Source organism: Muntiacus reevesi, chromosome 11 (assembly GCF_963930625.1).
Source record: "Muntiacus reevesi chromosome 11, mMunRee1.1, whole genome shotgun sequence".
Classification (NCBI taxonomy): Eukaryota; Metazoa; Chordata; class Mammalia; order Artiodactyla; family Cervidae; genus Muntiacus; species Muntiacus reevesi.
The window spans coordinates 51,161,965-51,179,493 of NC_089259.1; the positions used below are offsets into that span (position 1 = coordinate 51,161,965).

At 36.0% G+C, this 17,529-nt stretch overlaps 1 protein-coding gene across 19 annotated transcripts in view; it reads right to left on the reverse strand.

Annotated features, from left to right (window-relative positions):
* Nucleotides 1-17,529, reverse strand: part of RBM26 (RNA binding motif protein 26) — an 81,868-nt gene that overhangs the window by 41,790 nt on the left and 22,549 nt on the right. For 11 of the 19 annotated variants that reach the window (XM_065902332.1, XM_065902331.1, XM_065902323.1 and 8 more), the window contains exons 2-10: nucleotides 13,811-13,929; nucleotides 13,057-13,193; nucleotides 8,841-8,929; nucleotides 7,955-8,172; nucleotides 5,991-6,251; nucleotides 4,975-5,214; nucleotides 4,185-4,355; nucleotides 3,703-3,858; nucleotides 285-396 (exon numbers count right to left, since the gene is read on the reverse strand). In XM_065902332.1, coding sequence (XP_065758404.1) covers nucleotides 285-396; nucleotides 3,703-3,858; nucleotides 4,185-4,355; nucleotides 4,975-5,214; nucleotides 5,991-6,251; nucleotides 7,955-8,172; nucleotides 8,841-8,929; nucleotides 13,057-13,193; nucleotides 13,811-13,929 — 1,503 coding nt within the window. The remainder of the gene's footprint in view (nucleotides 1-284; nucleotides 397-3,702; nucleotides 3,859-4,184; nucleotides 4,356-4,974; nucleotides 5,215-5,990; nucleotides 6,252-7,954; nucleotides 8,173-8,840; nucleotides 8,930-13,056; nucleotides 13,194-13,810; nucleotides 13,930-17,529) is intronic. The other 8 variants (XM_065902337.1, XM_065902336.1, XM_065902329.1 and 5 more) reach the window with 3 other exon arrangements.

Consider the following 17,529-nt stretch of genomic DNA (forward strand, 5'->3'; position numbering starts at 1 on the left):
TTACATAAACAAAGGCAGGGTAAATACAACTACAATAACCCCATCATTCCCGTGTTATGTGTTCAAACAGTCAATAATCAATCAGCCTGCAGTTACATTCCAAACAGTTAATAACCGATAAGCCATACACACTTTTAGAAAACAGATACTATATACTTTAGTTGGGGACTCCCTACAGAATAAATTTTACTTTGAAAGAGACCACTATTACTGCCACAATAATACTGCAATGATTCTAAAAATCACTGCACAATAAAATTCCTCAATTTCCCCTGCCAGCTTACTTATCAAACCAAGTCTTCTTTGTAGGAACTCCAGGCTCCCCAGAACCAATGGTTCTTTTCCTTGACTCTGAATCCACTACTATCCTCATACTGCTTTTATTAGGAGGCTTTTCTGTTTGAAACAAAAGAAAAGAAAGCAAACATTAATATTTTCTGTTAATCATAGCCACATTCTTAAATTTACATTAAAAACAAAGTTCTGGCTTTTTGTCCAAATATACATTTTAGAAGAAACAGAAAAAAAGTACATCTAAATACAGTAATCTAAGGGATTTTAATTTATTTTGAATTCCTTTCACACTTAAATGAAGAAGAATCAGTAATTCTCATATGTCAAATTAATTATAAATAAATCATCTTGGGACTCTAAGTTTATAGTTTTGAAATCAAATGCATAACCTATAAGATTCAAAATTTAACACTAGTGCAATGACCTTAAGAATCAACAACTTTGAACTGTGAATGAAATGAGCTGCTTATTTAAACATCAGCAAATTAACATAATAAAATTATGTTAAATTTTTAAAGGTAAAGATTCAAAAGATTGAAATGCATGCAAAAGAACTGTAAACATCTACTTCCAGTATTTTACACACTTTAAGAGTTTGACAAACACAACTACATTTAACCTGTTATTCCCAAATGATGCCAAAGTTCAAAACTTGCTAAAACTTAGTCCACATAGAAAAAAATGTATATTTAAAATTCCTTTTTAGAAAGGAACTGAATAAATTGGTTATTTAAATCCTTTTCTGAGTATCTCTAAACACATGTAATCAAAAGAATTCTAGATCTGTTTCAGCACAGTCTTTCTCACGGCTACCACTATAATCCCCAAGCAGGTCTTCCTACCAAATCGATTCTTCCTCTCCATAAATCAAAGTATCATCCGCCCAATTATCCAAAAGCAGAAACCTGGTGTCTTTCATTTTACTCTCTCCATTAGCCCCATTCTAAGTCCCCAAATCAATAAGTTATAGGTGTTGTCAATTCTCTCCAATGAACTTCAATCTTTTACTTCCCAGCGTTACTACCCTAGTCTAGCTACCATCATCTCTTCTACAATTTTCCAAATGCCTGTAATTGACCTCCTATTCCCTCCGACATTCCTTACTCCCTCTGTTCTAATCAAAAAGATCTTCTGGAAGTTTCACAAAAGTATCACCAGGCTATATGTGCTTTATCAACCCCCTTTTTCTGACTAACTCTGACTTATCCTTCAGCATATCAGGTAGAAATATCCAGCATCTGGTATTGCAGGCATTCACAGGACAAATTGTATTTTCTTTGCCCAGTGGTATCTTCACAGGACCAGTTTTGCAACAGAATTTCTGGCCTTATTACTGCCTCTCAAACATGTTCGTTCACTAGCCTTTTTATAAAGTCTTTAAGCTATCCAATATCCTTTTCTACTTTAACATGTTCTTTATCTGAAGGTTCATTAAGAAAGACAGTGATATGTTTGCTTCAACTCATCTGTATTCTCACTCATATTCTCTTTCATTATTATTTATTTAAAAGAGAGGGTGTTAATAAACACACAGAAGCAAGTTCCTCTTGATATACAATTAGCAAATGTGTCTTTTAGTTCCATGTATTGTTTTCCCCCAATATCTTTTTAATAAATTGTTTTTCTGCTTAAAATTTTCAACACTAGTTTTGTTGATGAAAACTATTGAGCCCTTCTTCCTACCTATCTATATCCAATCAAGAGTGTCTAGCAAGTTTTCCACTGTCTTAGAATCTAGAACGAACAATTATCAGGTCTCGAGGTCACTTTTTTAGTAATTCCAAGGCAGCACAAGGCCTAAAGTTCTGTCATTTGCTTAATAACAATAATTTCCTATGATGCTTTAAGTACGAAGCATAAAAATAGTTTGCACATAATAGTCTGTGGCAAATTTAAATAAGGCCATCTGCAGGCTATTATAAATGTATAATAATTATGTAATGAACAATATTATAAACTTTTAATTATGTATAGCTCACAATCCAGGCCAGTAAATTTCAAACTAAATAGGCAATAGCTGAGAACATTTTGGGGGGAAAAAGACTGAAAAAGATAAGGAAATAGAAGTATAGGTAACCCTCAGTTTAAATGGTTTGCTAAATCAGGTGCTTGGTACATAAAAACAATTTATGGAGAATATATTCCTGAACCAGCTTACAAAAACAGTACACGAAATATCTAAAGAATAGTACTAAAATAATCACTATGTATAATGATTCTGTGAGAAAAGGCATTCAAATTTCTAAGTAGGCATACCAGACATTTATATCTCAGCGAGCCATTTCCTGAAACTTCTAACTATAGGCATGTGGAGCTGAAATTACCATAATTCCAACTTCTACATGGTTAAGATTTATGTGCAAGGGATTTGATCCTTCTGTCTTCCCTCAATCACCACCAACAATAAAAAAAACTGCCCAAGATTTGGGATGGGTCCAATATTGATCTATAGTGGAAAACTGCAACGTGAGAAAGAGATGATTTGATGCTTCAGAGGTTCTAGTAAGAGGAAAGAATACTGGTATAATGAAAGAAAATGAGTGCTAAGTCATGACCGAAAGAAGGAAGTGGTTTTTCTCGGAACCACTCCGAACCTGAGTAGGAGACACTCAGGATGAGTCAATATTAGTACAATGAACAGCCACAATCTTAACTGGCTACTTTTCAATTACAAGTCATCTTATAACTCTTACGTAAAAATTGTTAAGAAATCTCTTTTTCTGTTGTTGTTCTTAACAAAAGTCATTAGAATGTCTCTAGGAGACTTTTTGTTGGGGAAAATGGGCATTTACATGAAATGTTGTCCTGTGACCTAACAGGATATAAATATAAATTAAAATGCTCCTCACTCCATCACAAAAAGTTCTCTGAACATTCAAGACAGATGTTCAGAATCTGACAGTTTCTGATGAACAAATAAAAAAGTGCAAAGCATAAGTAAACAAATTTACTAAATCACATTAGGTATAAAATATTATAAGCAAATCAACATCAAATTCTAATATGTCAAAGCAAACAAAATATATATCAAATATTAAGTCTGCACAGCTTATTTCATTTTCTAAACTATGAAAGAATGTATCTTTATGAATTAAAGCATTATTCTTAAGACTTTAAATGAACCAATTAAGACTGCAAATGAGAGAATATACCTCCCAAAAGCTAGAAAATTATTTCTTTGGGGAAATTCCTTTCCCTACGGATGACAGAATAAAACATCACCAATACTACAAACAGGGTACCACATATTACCTTTTCTCTCATGTTGAGACCAAAGAATCCAAAGAACAAACATAACAACACCCCTTACTCAATCCCAATAAACACAAGACCAACTGTTCTTTTTAAATGTTTTGCCACTCTTGATATTATGAAAATGATAGGAAGAAAAAAGATTCATCATAGTACCTCTGGGTGGCAAATCCATATCCCCTGATGTGAGCCCTATCAAGTTGGGCCTTTGTGCATGCACTCTGTGTCTATACATTGGTCTGGAAGTGTTTGTTATGCTTGGGGCTTCAGGATTGTAGCCATCTGTGTCATATGTATCTGGTAATACAAAAACTGTAATTAAAAAACAATTATAAAACTCCACTTGGTAATTTTTTATACTGATAATAGAAAAACATATTACTAATTCATAACTCACATTTTATATGTATTTTAAAAACAAGTTTTAGAAAAACAAAATGCTGTTAAAAACTTCATTTTTAAAAAATCATAACTGAGGACTTATATTTAATGTACATTCACCATGTTTATTCCATAAAATTTTAGTGAGAATAGACCTGATAGAGCAGTTCACTCTCTACATATTTTTAAAGCCCTCACCTAGAATTCTTCTCTAAACTATATATGACATTATTAATATAGAAAGCCTAAAACTGCACCTGCAGTAAAAAGAGAGGGAGGAGCAGGAGGCGGCTGGTGATGAATGCCAGTTGTTACCACAGTAGGAACAGAGCTAGTTGCAGAGTTTGGGGGCGCATCCATGCCAGACGGTTGCAAAGGAGGAAGTGGAGGTGGTGGTCCTGTCAAAACCAAAGAATAAGAAATATCATCTGGAAGCAAACAAATAAAATAAGTTATTGTATATCCAAACATGATATGCTCATTTATCAAGTAATAGTATCTATAAAAATCAAGCTCTTACAAATGAAATAGTTTTCAAGGGTAAAATATCCATTTAACGTATTCCAAAACAGGTTTGTCTTAAGTTCGAAAGGGCTACAGACAGCTGGGATTCATCAAGGATATACATAATTCAGGGTCACCCTAAACCACAGTAAACCATGGGTTTGGCTGTGCCATGCCATGGTAAGTCACTTCAGTCATGTCTGACTCTTTGTGACCCTATGAACAGTAGTCTGCCAGGCTCCTCTGTCCATGGGACTCTCCAGGCAATAAAACAGGAGTGGGCTGCCATGACCTCCTCCAAGGGATCTTCCCAACCCAGGGATCGAACTCACGTCTCTTATGTCTCCTGCATTGGCAGGCGACACCTGGAAGCCCACTGGCCTACAAAATATATTCCAAATGGGAATATCTTACTCTTAATTTCTAGCAGGCATATATAGGATTACTACAGATGCTTTTAACAAAGGCAAACATCAAACTATTAACTTTTATAAAAGACTATGAATGGGTAGATAATAAGTATAGGCAATCACATTTACTTACCTGTGACAGGTGGTAGACTGGGTGGTAATGGGCCTGGCGGTGGCACAGGGGGTCTCAGATTCACAGGTGGGGGTGTAAGAATTGGTGGTGGAGGAGGGAGTCCAGGAGGAGGTGGTCCTTCAACAACAGGAGGCTGTGCTGGGAAAGGCAGCATACCAGGAAGATTGACATCTTCTACAACTACTGGGTCACTTCCATGATCAAAAGGGCACATGTCTCCTCTCATACAGAAACCTTTTTCTGTGAGGAAAAATAGTTAAAAAGAAATATGAAAAGTGCTGGACAAACATTTTCTCTAAGTCAACAAAAGTAAGATATTTAAAAATTGGAATATTTTTAATATTGGGCAAGTATAAGTAACCATATCATAAGAACTACCTACTAATTTCCAGTAATATAAAACCCTCATTAAGTGATAATATAGCTAACATACACATTAAAAAATGTATCACCAAATTAACATGAGTATTCCTGGCTAGCAAAATGATGTAAAATAGGTATTTCTGTCTTATTTTTACCATTAGAAACATTTCCTTTATTTAAATCTCTCACTTAAAACTTCAAGGATACTGCGACTACAGTTTTAATACAATTTACAAAATTTTTACAGTAAAATCTTAAGAGTCTTCAGTTCATTTATAAAAATCTTACATAGGTGATACATTTCTAGATTTTACTTACATGCTAATAACCCTGATTTTTAAGTAAGTTTTGTCAAGAACACATCAGTCGTCAATTTTCTGATAAATAACTCAGTAGATATTCCTCTGTTTGGTAAATTCCAAAAATATGTTAAGACTTAAGTGCAAATAAACACTATCTTTAAATTGATATTAGTCAGTGGTGACTAACAAAGACTTCAGTAACATACTGAGGAATTCATGAAGTCCCTAAAATTAATTTCCCACTATTTCCAAAAGGTTAAGTATTTGAGTAACTGTGTATAGCCTAAAATTACAGAATTTACTCAGCTGAAAATATTAATTCATACTTCATGAAGTGATTGACAGGCTTACCATCATAGTCTCTACACCGTTTCTTTGGCATTGGTGGTCTTGCGTATGAATTATGGTCCACCTGGTCTTCATGAAATTCAGACCAACTTTCGGTAGTGTTGTTACCATGATGAGTAGGAGCAATGACTGTAATAGTGCTGCTCAAAGTAGGTACAGGGTAGTGGCCAGATGAAATATTAGGTACCGAAGAGACTGGAGTATAATTGTTTTCTAACGGATCTGCTCTATCCAGGTCATATTTAGGTTTTACCAGATCCCTTTCTGCAACAAAATATAAATGACTTGAAAAACAACAGTCGATTAAAAACAACAACAAAGTCCCAAATAAAAGATATTTTTGCTAAACATAAAAAAAAGTTCAAATTTTACACAATCCTCCTTTTAAAAACTACTCAATATATAAACAATGTTTCAAGATAAGTTATTTCTTTTTGTTATGATCTAAACTAAAAAGCCACACATAAAGTTGCTGTACTTAATGAGATTTTTCTTGGAGTTTTATTTATAGAAAAGAGATTTTTTATTTTCTTCATTGAAATTTTAGTATGCAAAACTTTAGCCAATAAAACAAAATATGTAATCAAAGTAGTTATTTTTTTTGTGATGAACACTTAGTTGTTATCCATTTACAGGTCCTAACACGGCTTCATACAGTGAACACTGCTGAAGATGAGAATGGATACTTAAAGAGGAAGGAAAAGGAGTTCATAATAAATAAAAACAAATTAACTGGGCCAAGAAAAGAAAATTTACCATGGAAAGAGAAAAGATATTAAGGAGATTAGTTAAGTGAAGTAATGTGTAGAAAGGCCTAGAACACCTAGATGACACGAAAAAAACTTAAGAACAGAGTAACAGAAATACTGGGATTATAAAAAAAAGTCATGATTTTCTAAAGACTAAAAGTAACTATACAGTAAAGGTCACAAGGGGAGTAAAAATCTAAGCTTGAGTAAAGGTGTTTTACGTTAAGGTGTTAAGCTGTTTTATTGCCTGCAACATATTCCATTCAGTAACACACATTGAAAGAAAAATTATACATGTTGAAAATGGCACACTCTTATAAACGCACACATCTGAAATGAAATTTTTAACTGTTTTCATAGTCTTGAGGTCTAAGTGAGAAATAAACTGAGGATACTTAAAAGATACAATTTAATGAATTTTGATCTATGCATATACCTATGAAACCAAACATCACAACCACAGTAAGGTATATACCGTACATACTTATCACCCCCCCAAAGGCATCTTTGTTCTCCTTAATGATCCACCCCTCCTTTACTTCATCCGAGGCAACCACTGAATTGTTCCCTGTCATCATAGATCAGTGTGCATTTTCTAAAATTATCTCTCTCCCTCTCTCATATACACACTCTGTTTTCTGTGTGGCTTCTTTCAATCAGCATGTTCATTTTGAGATTCATTTATTTTGTTGCATGTATCAATAGTTTTTTTTCCTTTTTATCCATTCTATGGCTATACCACAATTTGTTTATCCATTCACCTGTTGATGGACTGTTTCCAGCTTTTGGTTATAACAAATGAAGCTGCATGATCATCTGTATATCTCTCTGTGTGGAAATACACTTTCATCTCTCTGAAGTAAACACTCAAGAGTGGAATGGGTCATTGGTAGATACAGGATTAACATTTTTAAGACATTGTTGAAGTATTTTCCAAAGGGTTCCAGCTTATTCCCCATCCTCACCAACTCTGAGTAAAGCTAGTCTTTTTAATTTCAATCATTCTGATGGGTATGCAGTAGTACACTGTGGTTGTAATTTGCATAAAGTAAAAGTCTCAAAAGAAATTTTTTTTTAATAGTTACTCAGACATATAAAATACAGCAAGATAGAAAAAATAAAGATAATACTGACAAAACAATTTTTAAAACCTTCAAATACAAAATTGTTTTCACAATAAAAGTGCCAGGCAAAATATACCCATATGTGATTATTTACCCCTGCTTCGTGTCCTGCTCCTGCTTCTAGTCCTGCTTCTATCCCTATCTCTGTCACGAAGCCTCTCTTTACTCCAACTTCGACTCCGACTCCTGCTGTAACTGCGACTTCGCCCTCGTCTTCTGTTGTACCGGTCTCTGTATGAATCTCTTCGAGGGGGGTTTCGATCATAATCTCTTTTGCGAGAACGATCATCTTTTTTCCTCTCATCACGACTTCTAAAGAAATAGATGAACTTTTTTATTGAAAATATTCAAGTGGATACAGGAAAAACTCTAACCAAATGCAAAAGTTCTGTTTTATTCTTGTAACATTATTATTCTTTATCCCATCTTATGAATACAAACATAGGAGACTCAGAAAACTGAAAAACTTAACAAGATCTGCTTAAGCACTCTAAAAGCCCTTCACAGTACCCACCCCCGCCCCAAAAAAGCCCAACTCTTTCAAAGCCTTACTCATATACACACAGGCATCTATACATATGTCCTACCGTATATTCTGTCTTGCACAGTCTCATAATTATAGGCAGGGATCACATGCACTGCACTCTAAATGCTTTTGAAGGTTTAATGGGAAAAATAATTTATTCACTCTAAAGGGAAGCTTTGGGTAAAAAAGGTCTCAGAGTAAGACTTCACTGGAATTGAAGTTAGGAATAAAAATAGTAACAATAACTAACATATGCCAAGCACTGTTCTAAATCTCACTTCTAGTACCTTCAAATCTCTCCTAGTTATTCTTGAGAGAAAAGGATCAAGTTACTACTTTCCTAGACTAATAAAAGAGTAGATAATACTTGCCCCTATGTAAAGGAATATCAAGTCTAAATATTCATATAAAGATAAGCAATGTCTAAAAATTAAACATGGTTCCAATCAATCACCTATTTTCTCTGTATCGGGAGCTTGACTGAGGAGGACTGTGATTTAGCCTTCTAGAAAACTTCTTCTCTCGCTCTTCCTCCTTTGTGATCTGATACACAAAGAAAAACGTGTATAAGTTTATTAACAGTTATTCCTTGCCATGTTACTGCTTCAATAACTTAGCTGGTATTAAAATATATGGGAAAGAGAAGGCCAAAGAAGTGGGTGGCCGCGGATGAGGTGGTTGGATAGCATCTTTGACTCAATGGACATGAATTTGAGCAAACCCTAGGAGATAGTGAAGGACAGAGAAGCCTGCTGTGCTGCAGTCCATGGGGTCACAAAGAGTAAGACATGCCTTAGCCCCTGAACAACAACAACAAAATACAAGAGCAACAGTCTTCTCCTGAAAGCACTCAAACAAAATAAATTTCTCTTCTAAGTACATTTAACAATAAAAGACAGGCTTGCTCAAAGTTAAAGTGAATGGTAAAGAAATTCATAAATGTTTATCTTAGTTAACAGTAGTGACAAAAACATCTTAAACAAGTGTCCTCACTTCACAGGCTTCCCAGGTGGCACTAGTGGGAAAGAATCCACCTGCCAATGCAGGAGACAAAAGAGATGCAGGTTTGATCCCTGAGCCAGGAAGACCTCCTGGAGAAGGGCATGGCAACCCACTCCAGCATTCTTGCCTAGAGAATCCCATGGACAGAGAAGCCTCGCAGACTAAGGTCTACAGGGTCACAAAGTGTCAGACATGACTAAAGCGACTAAGCATGCACACACGTCCTAATTTTAACATAATTACTGGAAAGCCAATTTTATTTCTTCTCATGAATTTGGTCTGGCACCAACACATCAGGAGTTTTAAAGGAGAATGCAATAGAATTAACCAAGTCACAGGAAAAAAAAATGCTTGAGAAAATAATACATGTGAAAATAAACAAGTGAAAATAGTTCTCTAGTTTCTCATAGCAGTATGACAGCTGTATAGTCCTCTTCCTACAATCCATATTATACAGTTAACAGAAAGCAGTCCTTAAACACATTTCCATGATCAGTGCTGCTTTTCCTAAACCAGTTTTCCATGCTGCCCAAAAAACGGGTTCCACAGGACATTAAGAGGTATTAGAGAAAAAAATGATTTATTTAGAGGGTAAACAAACTGAGAAAATATTAAACATGAGCATCTATAAATATGATAAGGCTCAAGATTTTTAATAAAAACCCTAAGATATTCTGATGCAGATAAGTCTACCAGACAGCATAAAAACAAGTAAATAAATGAAATAGCATAAACATGTCCAGGTTTATGCCAGTTGTTTCAGCATCCCTTTGGGTAAAAGCCTCTCACTGTCAAGCGCCCCTAAATGAGAAAGTAAATGGAAATCCTATCAAATGGAAATCATACCAAACTCTGAGAAACAATGCTTAAAAGTTTTCTTTTAACAATTTGCTTTTTTTTTCTTTCTTTTAAGTACTTTGTTCAACACTTCCTATCCATTTCCACCCTCCACTTGGAAAACAAAACAAACCAAAACCTCCTGTTGCACTTTTTCCCTTCTATTTGCTTCCATGCACTCTTGTAAGTAATCTATGTTGACAGATTGCCATATTCCATGGTACATGCCCAACTGGGAACTTTTAAAACACCCACAGCATTTAAAACAGACTGCCATCTGACATTTCAGTTCTAAAAGATGAGGGATAAATATCCTTCACAACTGGTCAAAACAACTGTGGTGAAATACTATTGTAACAACAGATGTAAGACTAAAGTTTCAACATTAATTCATCAATGGGTAAAATTTAAGTGAATTATTGTGTATCTCTATGTTGCATAAACAGTTGCCAAGACAATACCCAATATCCCATTCTTCCTCACTAACGTTCTAGAACCCCTGTACTACTAGGCACAAAGCATGAAGTTATAATAACTTCTGGTCTTCCCCAGCAGATAAAAGTAATGAGGGTGCTTTATGTATGTGTGTGAGAAACTACATACATGTACATGTGTGTAAATGCTTTCAGACATAGAAATAAAGATACATTTGAGAATTATTACATAATACATAGCAAATATATTACTACATAATAAACATATATTACTTATATAATCTGGAAAAAAACCAGAGTATCAGGTGAAAGAACCAAGGGTCACAATTAAACCACATCACCCACCACTTAACAATCCCTCAACAATAATTGCAACTATCATTTATTGAGAACCTAGTTTGAGCCACATATTCTGCCAAGTGTTCACAGACCTTATTTCACTATTCCTCACAATAACCCTATAATATTTCCATTTCACAGGTGAGTAAGGGTTGGAAAATAGTAATTTCAAGGTCACAAAACAGTGGCTGGAAAAGGCAAAAATTTAACCAAGATTTGCTTGACCTAAAACTAGACTAACCATGGACATATTATATTATAGCCTGTCAACAATTATTTTTAAAATTACAATATTTAGCATCAAACTAAGGAAATGTGAATTAGTATATGATTATTAGACAAGAGTGGTAAACTTGTACAAAAGATAAAAACTTCAAAAACTCTTAAAGCATAAGTCACTTCTATTGCCTTGTGAAGGCCCTTTTATTTGACTACCTTAAAAATAGTCCCTTGCAAAATGCATGTAAGGCAGAAACAAGCAGATCTACTGACAGTCTGGTTATATTCCTAGAACACAGATAATAGGAGCCCATACCTGTAACATGATATGCACAAAAGAGTTCAAAGCACACCTGCGACTGTTATCTTTGAAAGGGCTGCTGGAGACTTCCCTAATGGTGCAGTGGATAGGAATTCACCTGCTAGTGCAGGGAATATGCATTTGATTCCTGATCAGGAAGATTCCACATGCTGCAAAGCAGCTAAGCCCATACGCCCCAACTACTGAGCTTGAGCTCTAGAGCCCACGAGTGACGACGACTGAGCCTGTGTGCCACATCTACTGAAGGCCACATGCTTAGGGCCAGTGCTCTGCAACAAGAGAAGCCACCAGAATGAGAAGCCTGGCGCCGCAACCAAGAGTAGCCTGTGCGTGTCGCAACTAAAGAAAGCCCACGTAAAGCAACAGAACACCCAGTGCAGCCAAAGAAATAAACAGACAGGGCTGCTGACAAGGGAAGCCCTCGGTTGACATCTGCAAACTATGACTTTTGGAAGGTTCCCATCATTCCCTAATGATAATAGTTCACCATGCCTGAACTGCAGATGGTGACTGCAGCCATGAAATTAAAAGATGCTTGCTCCTTGGAAGAAAAGTTATGACCAACCTAGGCAGCATATTAAAAAGCAGAGACATTACTTTGCCAACAAAGGTTCGTCTAGTCAAAGTTATGGTTTTTCCAGTGGTCATGCGTGGATGTGAGAGTTGGAGTATAAAGAAAACTGAGCACCAAATAATTGATGCTTTTGAACTGTGGTGTTGGAGAAGACTCTTGAGAGTCCCTTGGACTGCAAGGAGATCCAACCAGTCCATCCTAAAGGAGATCAGTCCTGAATACTCGTTGGAAGGACTAATATTGAAGCTGAAACTCCAATACTTTGGCCACCTGATGAAAGAACTGACTCATTTGAAAAGACCCTGATGCTGGGAAAGATTAAAGGTGGGAGGAGAAGGGGACAACAGAGGATGAGATGGGTGGATGGTATCACTGACTCAATGGACATGAGTTTGAGTAAGCTCCGAGTTGGTGATAGACAGGGAAGCCTAGTGTGCTGCAGTCCATGGGGTCGCAAAGAGTCGGATACAACTGAGCGACTGAACTGAACTGAAGCCTGAACTGTCTGGATAAACAATGTGGTTTGTGCTAAACATCTGCTTTTCTCCTCAGAGTTTGGAAGTTTGGTAAATCCTAGGCTGAAGGTGCCCATGTAACCAGTCCTAAATAAAAACCCTGGGCACTGTGTCTCTATGGGGCTTCCCTGGCTCACACATGTTGTCACTATGCATCAAGTGCATCCTCTTTGACTCCACTGGAAGAAACCTCTGCAAACTTGTTCCTACTCCAGACTTTGCATGCTACACTTTTTTCCTTTGCAGACTTTGCTTTGTATCCTTTCACTGTAAGATATCATAGCCATGACAATGACTATATCCTGAGTCCTGTTAATCAAACCTAGAGATGGTCCTGAGGACTACAACACAGATACAAAAAATAAAACTCAATTTAACTACTCCAAATATGTTTTTAAAGAACACGAAAGTTTAACACAAATTCTTACCTCTTCTTTTTTTATATCTTTTTCTTGGTGCTGAAAAAATTCTACCTTTAAGCTTCCTGATGATGGCTGCTCTGGAGGAGGTAGATAACTCTTTGTATTCACAGCATCAAAAAGTTTTTCCACAAATATCTGTGTCTCTAACAATAAAACAAAAACCAGCACAGATTAAAACACATTTTTTAGTTATTCTCCACTTCTTCATCACATCAGACTTCAGTATGATGAAATATATCTTGATTTTTACAAATCTAAAACCATACTAAGACTGACAGCTTTCCAACCAGTGTGCTATGGTACAAGTCCCATGGTAATACGGATTCAGTCAACTCTCAGGATACTGAGGGCTAGAATGAATGGCAGAGCCTGTGGGTCAGTCCCCACCAGCCATCACTGGTCTCCATGTAGCCTGCCTGGTGTGCCAAACAGAAATATCACCATTACCTAGTTGCCGGCAAAGTGAAAAAAGTTGAGAAGCACTGTGCTAGACAACATCAGTAGTAGGTTCCTAAACAGTACTATCTTTCAGTCTTAATCTTTTAAGGAAAAATATCAGCATTCTTTAAGAATGAGCACAGGATGTTAACAGAAAAAAAAAAAGATTTCCATTATAAATAAGCCATGAATATAACCAGTAATTATACTATCTGTTCAACTTTATTAGTTACAGCCTGTCTCTTACCAAACTCCTCTAATACTGTCTGAATCTTGTTTTAAGTAAGTTATCAAAGCAATATTTTGAAACCAAAGATCTAACCTTTTTGAAGAAATACATCCAGTTGATCAATACATAATGCCTTTAACTCTTTTTCACTTTTGTCTTTCTTTACCAAAGCGAGAACATACTTTGCCAGGGCTGATGGATCTGCATCACAGCTGAAGAAAAGAGCAATGATGAAGGAAATTTAGCCACAAACAACTGCACACTCTATAAATTCCAATTGCAAACTAAGTCAGCATGACAGTTAAACAAGTTAATATATGTAAGCATCATCTAATTCACAGAAAGCAATGATGACCTAGAAGTTTTTCTCCCTCATATTAATATACTTTACACGGTACATATAGTCATCATTCAGTATCCTACCAAACATATACTAAATCATGTACTAAAGATTCAGAAAGTTCTACTATTTAAAAAAAAAGAAGTTACAACAAATTATGGACAATACCAAAACATCAAAAACTAATAAGCAATGGGGTACCAATAAAAATACCAAGAGGCTATTCTCCCCCAAACAAGGTAAGTAATTGTCAGACAGTATCTGAAAGAGGACAATAAAGGGAAACTTGAAAACATACCACACAATATATGAAACAAAAGAAAGTTTAGAAACAGACCCAAATACATATAGAAATACAGATTTTACAAAGACGATATCCAAATCAAGGAAGAAAAGAACTACAAAATAAATGCCACTGAAAAAACTTGGCAGTTATCTTTCTAAAAAATTAAGTTGGACCCATACTTTATCCCATATACCACAGTAAAAACATGAAACCATTACATGTATTAGAAGAAAACAAGAAAAAGTTATCTTATAACTCTGGAGTAATGAACACTTTCTGAATTGCATTGCAAAAGAGTACTTTGATTATATTAACACAAATAAAAACAAAACTTAGGAGTGTAAAGAAGCCTTAAAAAGTCAAACAAAATACTAAACAGAAAAAAAAAATTCTTAAATGAGTAAAAATACAACCTCATTCATCTATAAGAGAAATTCAAACTTAAACTATACTGAAATATCATTTTTCTGTTACAAAGTTGAGAAAACCTAAATATATGAAAATATATCCTAGAGGCAAGACTACGGGGAAAACAACCAGTTTTCATACATTATGGCTGCTGAGAGGAACTCAGCAGATACTAGGGTATGGCATATCAAGGTCACAAATGCAACTGATCCAGCAATTCTATTTCAGTGAATAAACTTTACAGATATACTTACATGTTCAAAATGACTTGTATACAAGGTATTCAGTCTCACACTGATTATAAAATAAAAAATCTGCAACTATCCATTTACAGAGGACTGGAAAAAGAAAATATACTAAATCTACACAAGAGAATGCCATACAACAAAAGGACAAAAAAGAATGAGGGAGTTTTCATCACGGAAAAACTTCCCTATCAGTTTGTTACGTTTAAAAGGCGAGACAGAAAACATCTGTCTAGTATACTACCATGTGTGGGGAGAAAAGGAGATTTTATACTTGGATTGGCTTATGTCTGAATAACGGAACAAGTGTAAGTATAAACTATGCTTGCCTGTTGATGGGGATGGAGAGTAGCAAGTCAGTGAAAATGAAACAGGGTCAGGAGGGAAACTTTCTGATGCCCAAACCATGCCCATCGAATTTTTAAAAAGCAGATAATGGTTTTTCAACTAAGCTAAAGCTGTTACCTATTTAATTAACGATCATTTTCCAAGTTAGGGTAAATAAAATCACAGCAACAGCTAAGCACTAACATTTACCGAACCCTCATTTGAGCCATGAACTGTGCTCCATACTTTACACTCTGTATTTAGTTCTCATTTTACTGATGAAACCGAGGCTCAGAAAAACTAGGCAAACTACTTCAGACTACATATTAGTAACAGAACCAAGATTTAAACCTGAACTTCTTACTCTAAAGTCCACTCTCTCAACACTACAGACCCCAACCGCATTGTTTCTTATAGTCATCTACCCAAAAACCAGACCTCCAATTGACTTACTGCTACAAACAACTAGTTACAGCCACCAATTTACTTCTTAGCCATCCTAGCAAAAGACCCTACAATGCGTCCCTATACACTTAGCTGCTGTCCAAGGCATAGCTCTTCTAATTCATCTCATCCTGTGCTCTTCCCCTCAGAGTCCATTATTTCCATAAACCTCTGAATTCCTCAACCCCATTTGCCTCACTTTCTACTATTTTTCTATGCCACCAACTTGGCAAAAACCCAACTCAGAACCCACTCCACCCCCAGGTTAGATTTAACTTCCTAGCTTGGGTTAATTTCACGCCAGCAATATAAACAATGTTCAGTAAATTGGATTTTCAAAGGACAGATGACACAAAAAGACTCACCAATCACGGCTTTAAAAAAAGGACAAATACATTAGGGAATTACAGTAGGGAGAGACAGTGACTACAAACAAGGGGGAGAGGGAGGATAACTTAGTTCATTTGAGGAAAAACATGATTCATTAGAAAAGACCCTGATGGCTGGGAAAGATTGAAGGCGGGAGGAGAAGGGGACGACAAAGGATGAGATGGTTGGATGGCATCACTGACTCAAAGGACATGAGTTTGAGCAAGCTCCGGGAGATGGTGAAGGACAGGGAAGGGAAGCCTGGTGTGCTACAATCCATGGGGTCACAAAGAGTCGGATCCAACTAAGCGAATGAACAACACAATACATGACATCCTTCATTTTTATTGCTCTTTATTGTAAAATTGTTAGCAATCTTAACTCTAACAATAATAAACACAAAATATAATTCCACAAGTTGTACTAAAAGTTCAAATACTAAGAGTATTAATAAGGAACCTATATACATTAAAGCTAGAAAACTATGCTATAATACATATACCAAAAAGTCTTAATTCCTACACACACCTGGAATGTAACAGTTCTACAGAAGTATACAGTAACACATCACTGAACCAAAAAGCACATCTTAAAGGCAGCGAACAACTCTGGCTGCACAGTAGTAACACTTACGGAAAATCTGACTGCACGTGAATCAACAGGTCTAGTACGTAACCATCTGCATTTTGCTTCATTTATCTTATAAAAGCTGCACAGGTAAGTCTGATTCAGTATCAGTTTTGAGAACTGCTCTATTAAGGAACCAGTATATTTATCATATGCTGTGAAGATTCCCTACAGTACATGGCTCTGGTGACTGTCTTCAAAGTGTTCAGTCTTCCCTTCAGAAGGCAGAGCCAAATTCCCCACTCTTTCAGAGTAGACCCAAATTAGTGCCTTGCTTCTAAACAATCAGAGGATGACAGAAGGGACAGTGTCTGACTTCTGAGGTCAGATATCGTCGAGGTCATAAAAGACACAATGGCATACTCTTTGTTCTTTTTCTGGAATCATTTATTCTAGAGAAATCAGCTGCTATGCTTCAAGGATACTCAAGCAGCCTTATGGGGAGTACCATGTGGCTACAAAATGAGGGCCCCTCCCAGGGTGGACTAAGGTCTCTCGCCAGTAGCCACATAGTAATGAACGTGGAAGCCGATTCTACAGCCCCAGCTAACCTGCTCCAAACTTCTGACCCACAGGAATGAGACGTGTCATGAGATGATTAATTGCTGTGCTACTAAGCTAAGTTTCAGGGTGTCTGTTAGTAATCACAAATCCACTTTTCTCATAGACCTATTTCCATTTATCCACAAAGACTCGAAGTGGATTACATCCTAAATAGAAAGAAAAACAATTCATTTCAATGGTACATGAGATTTTTAAGCACTTT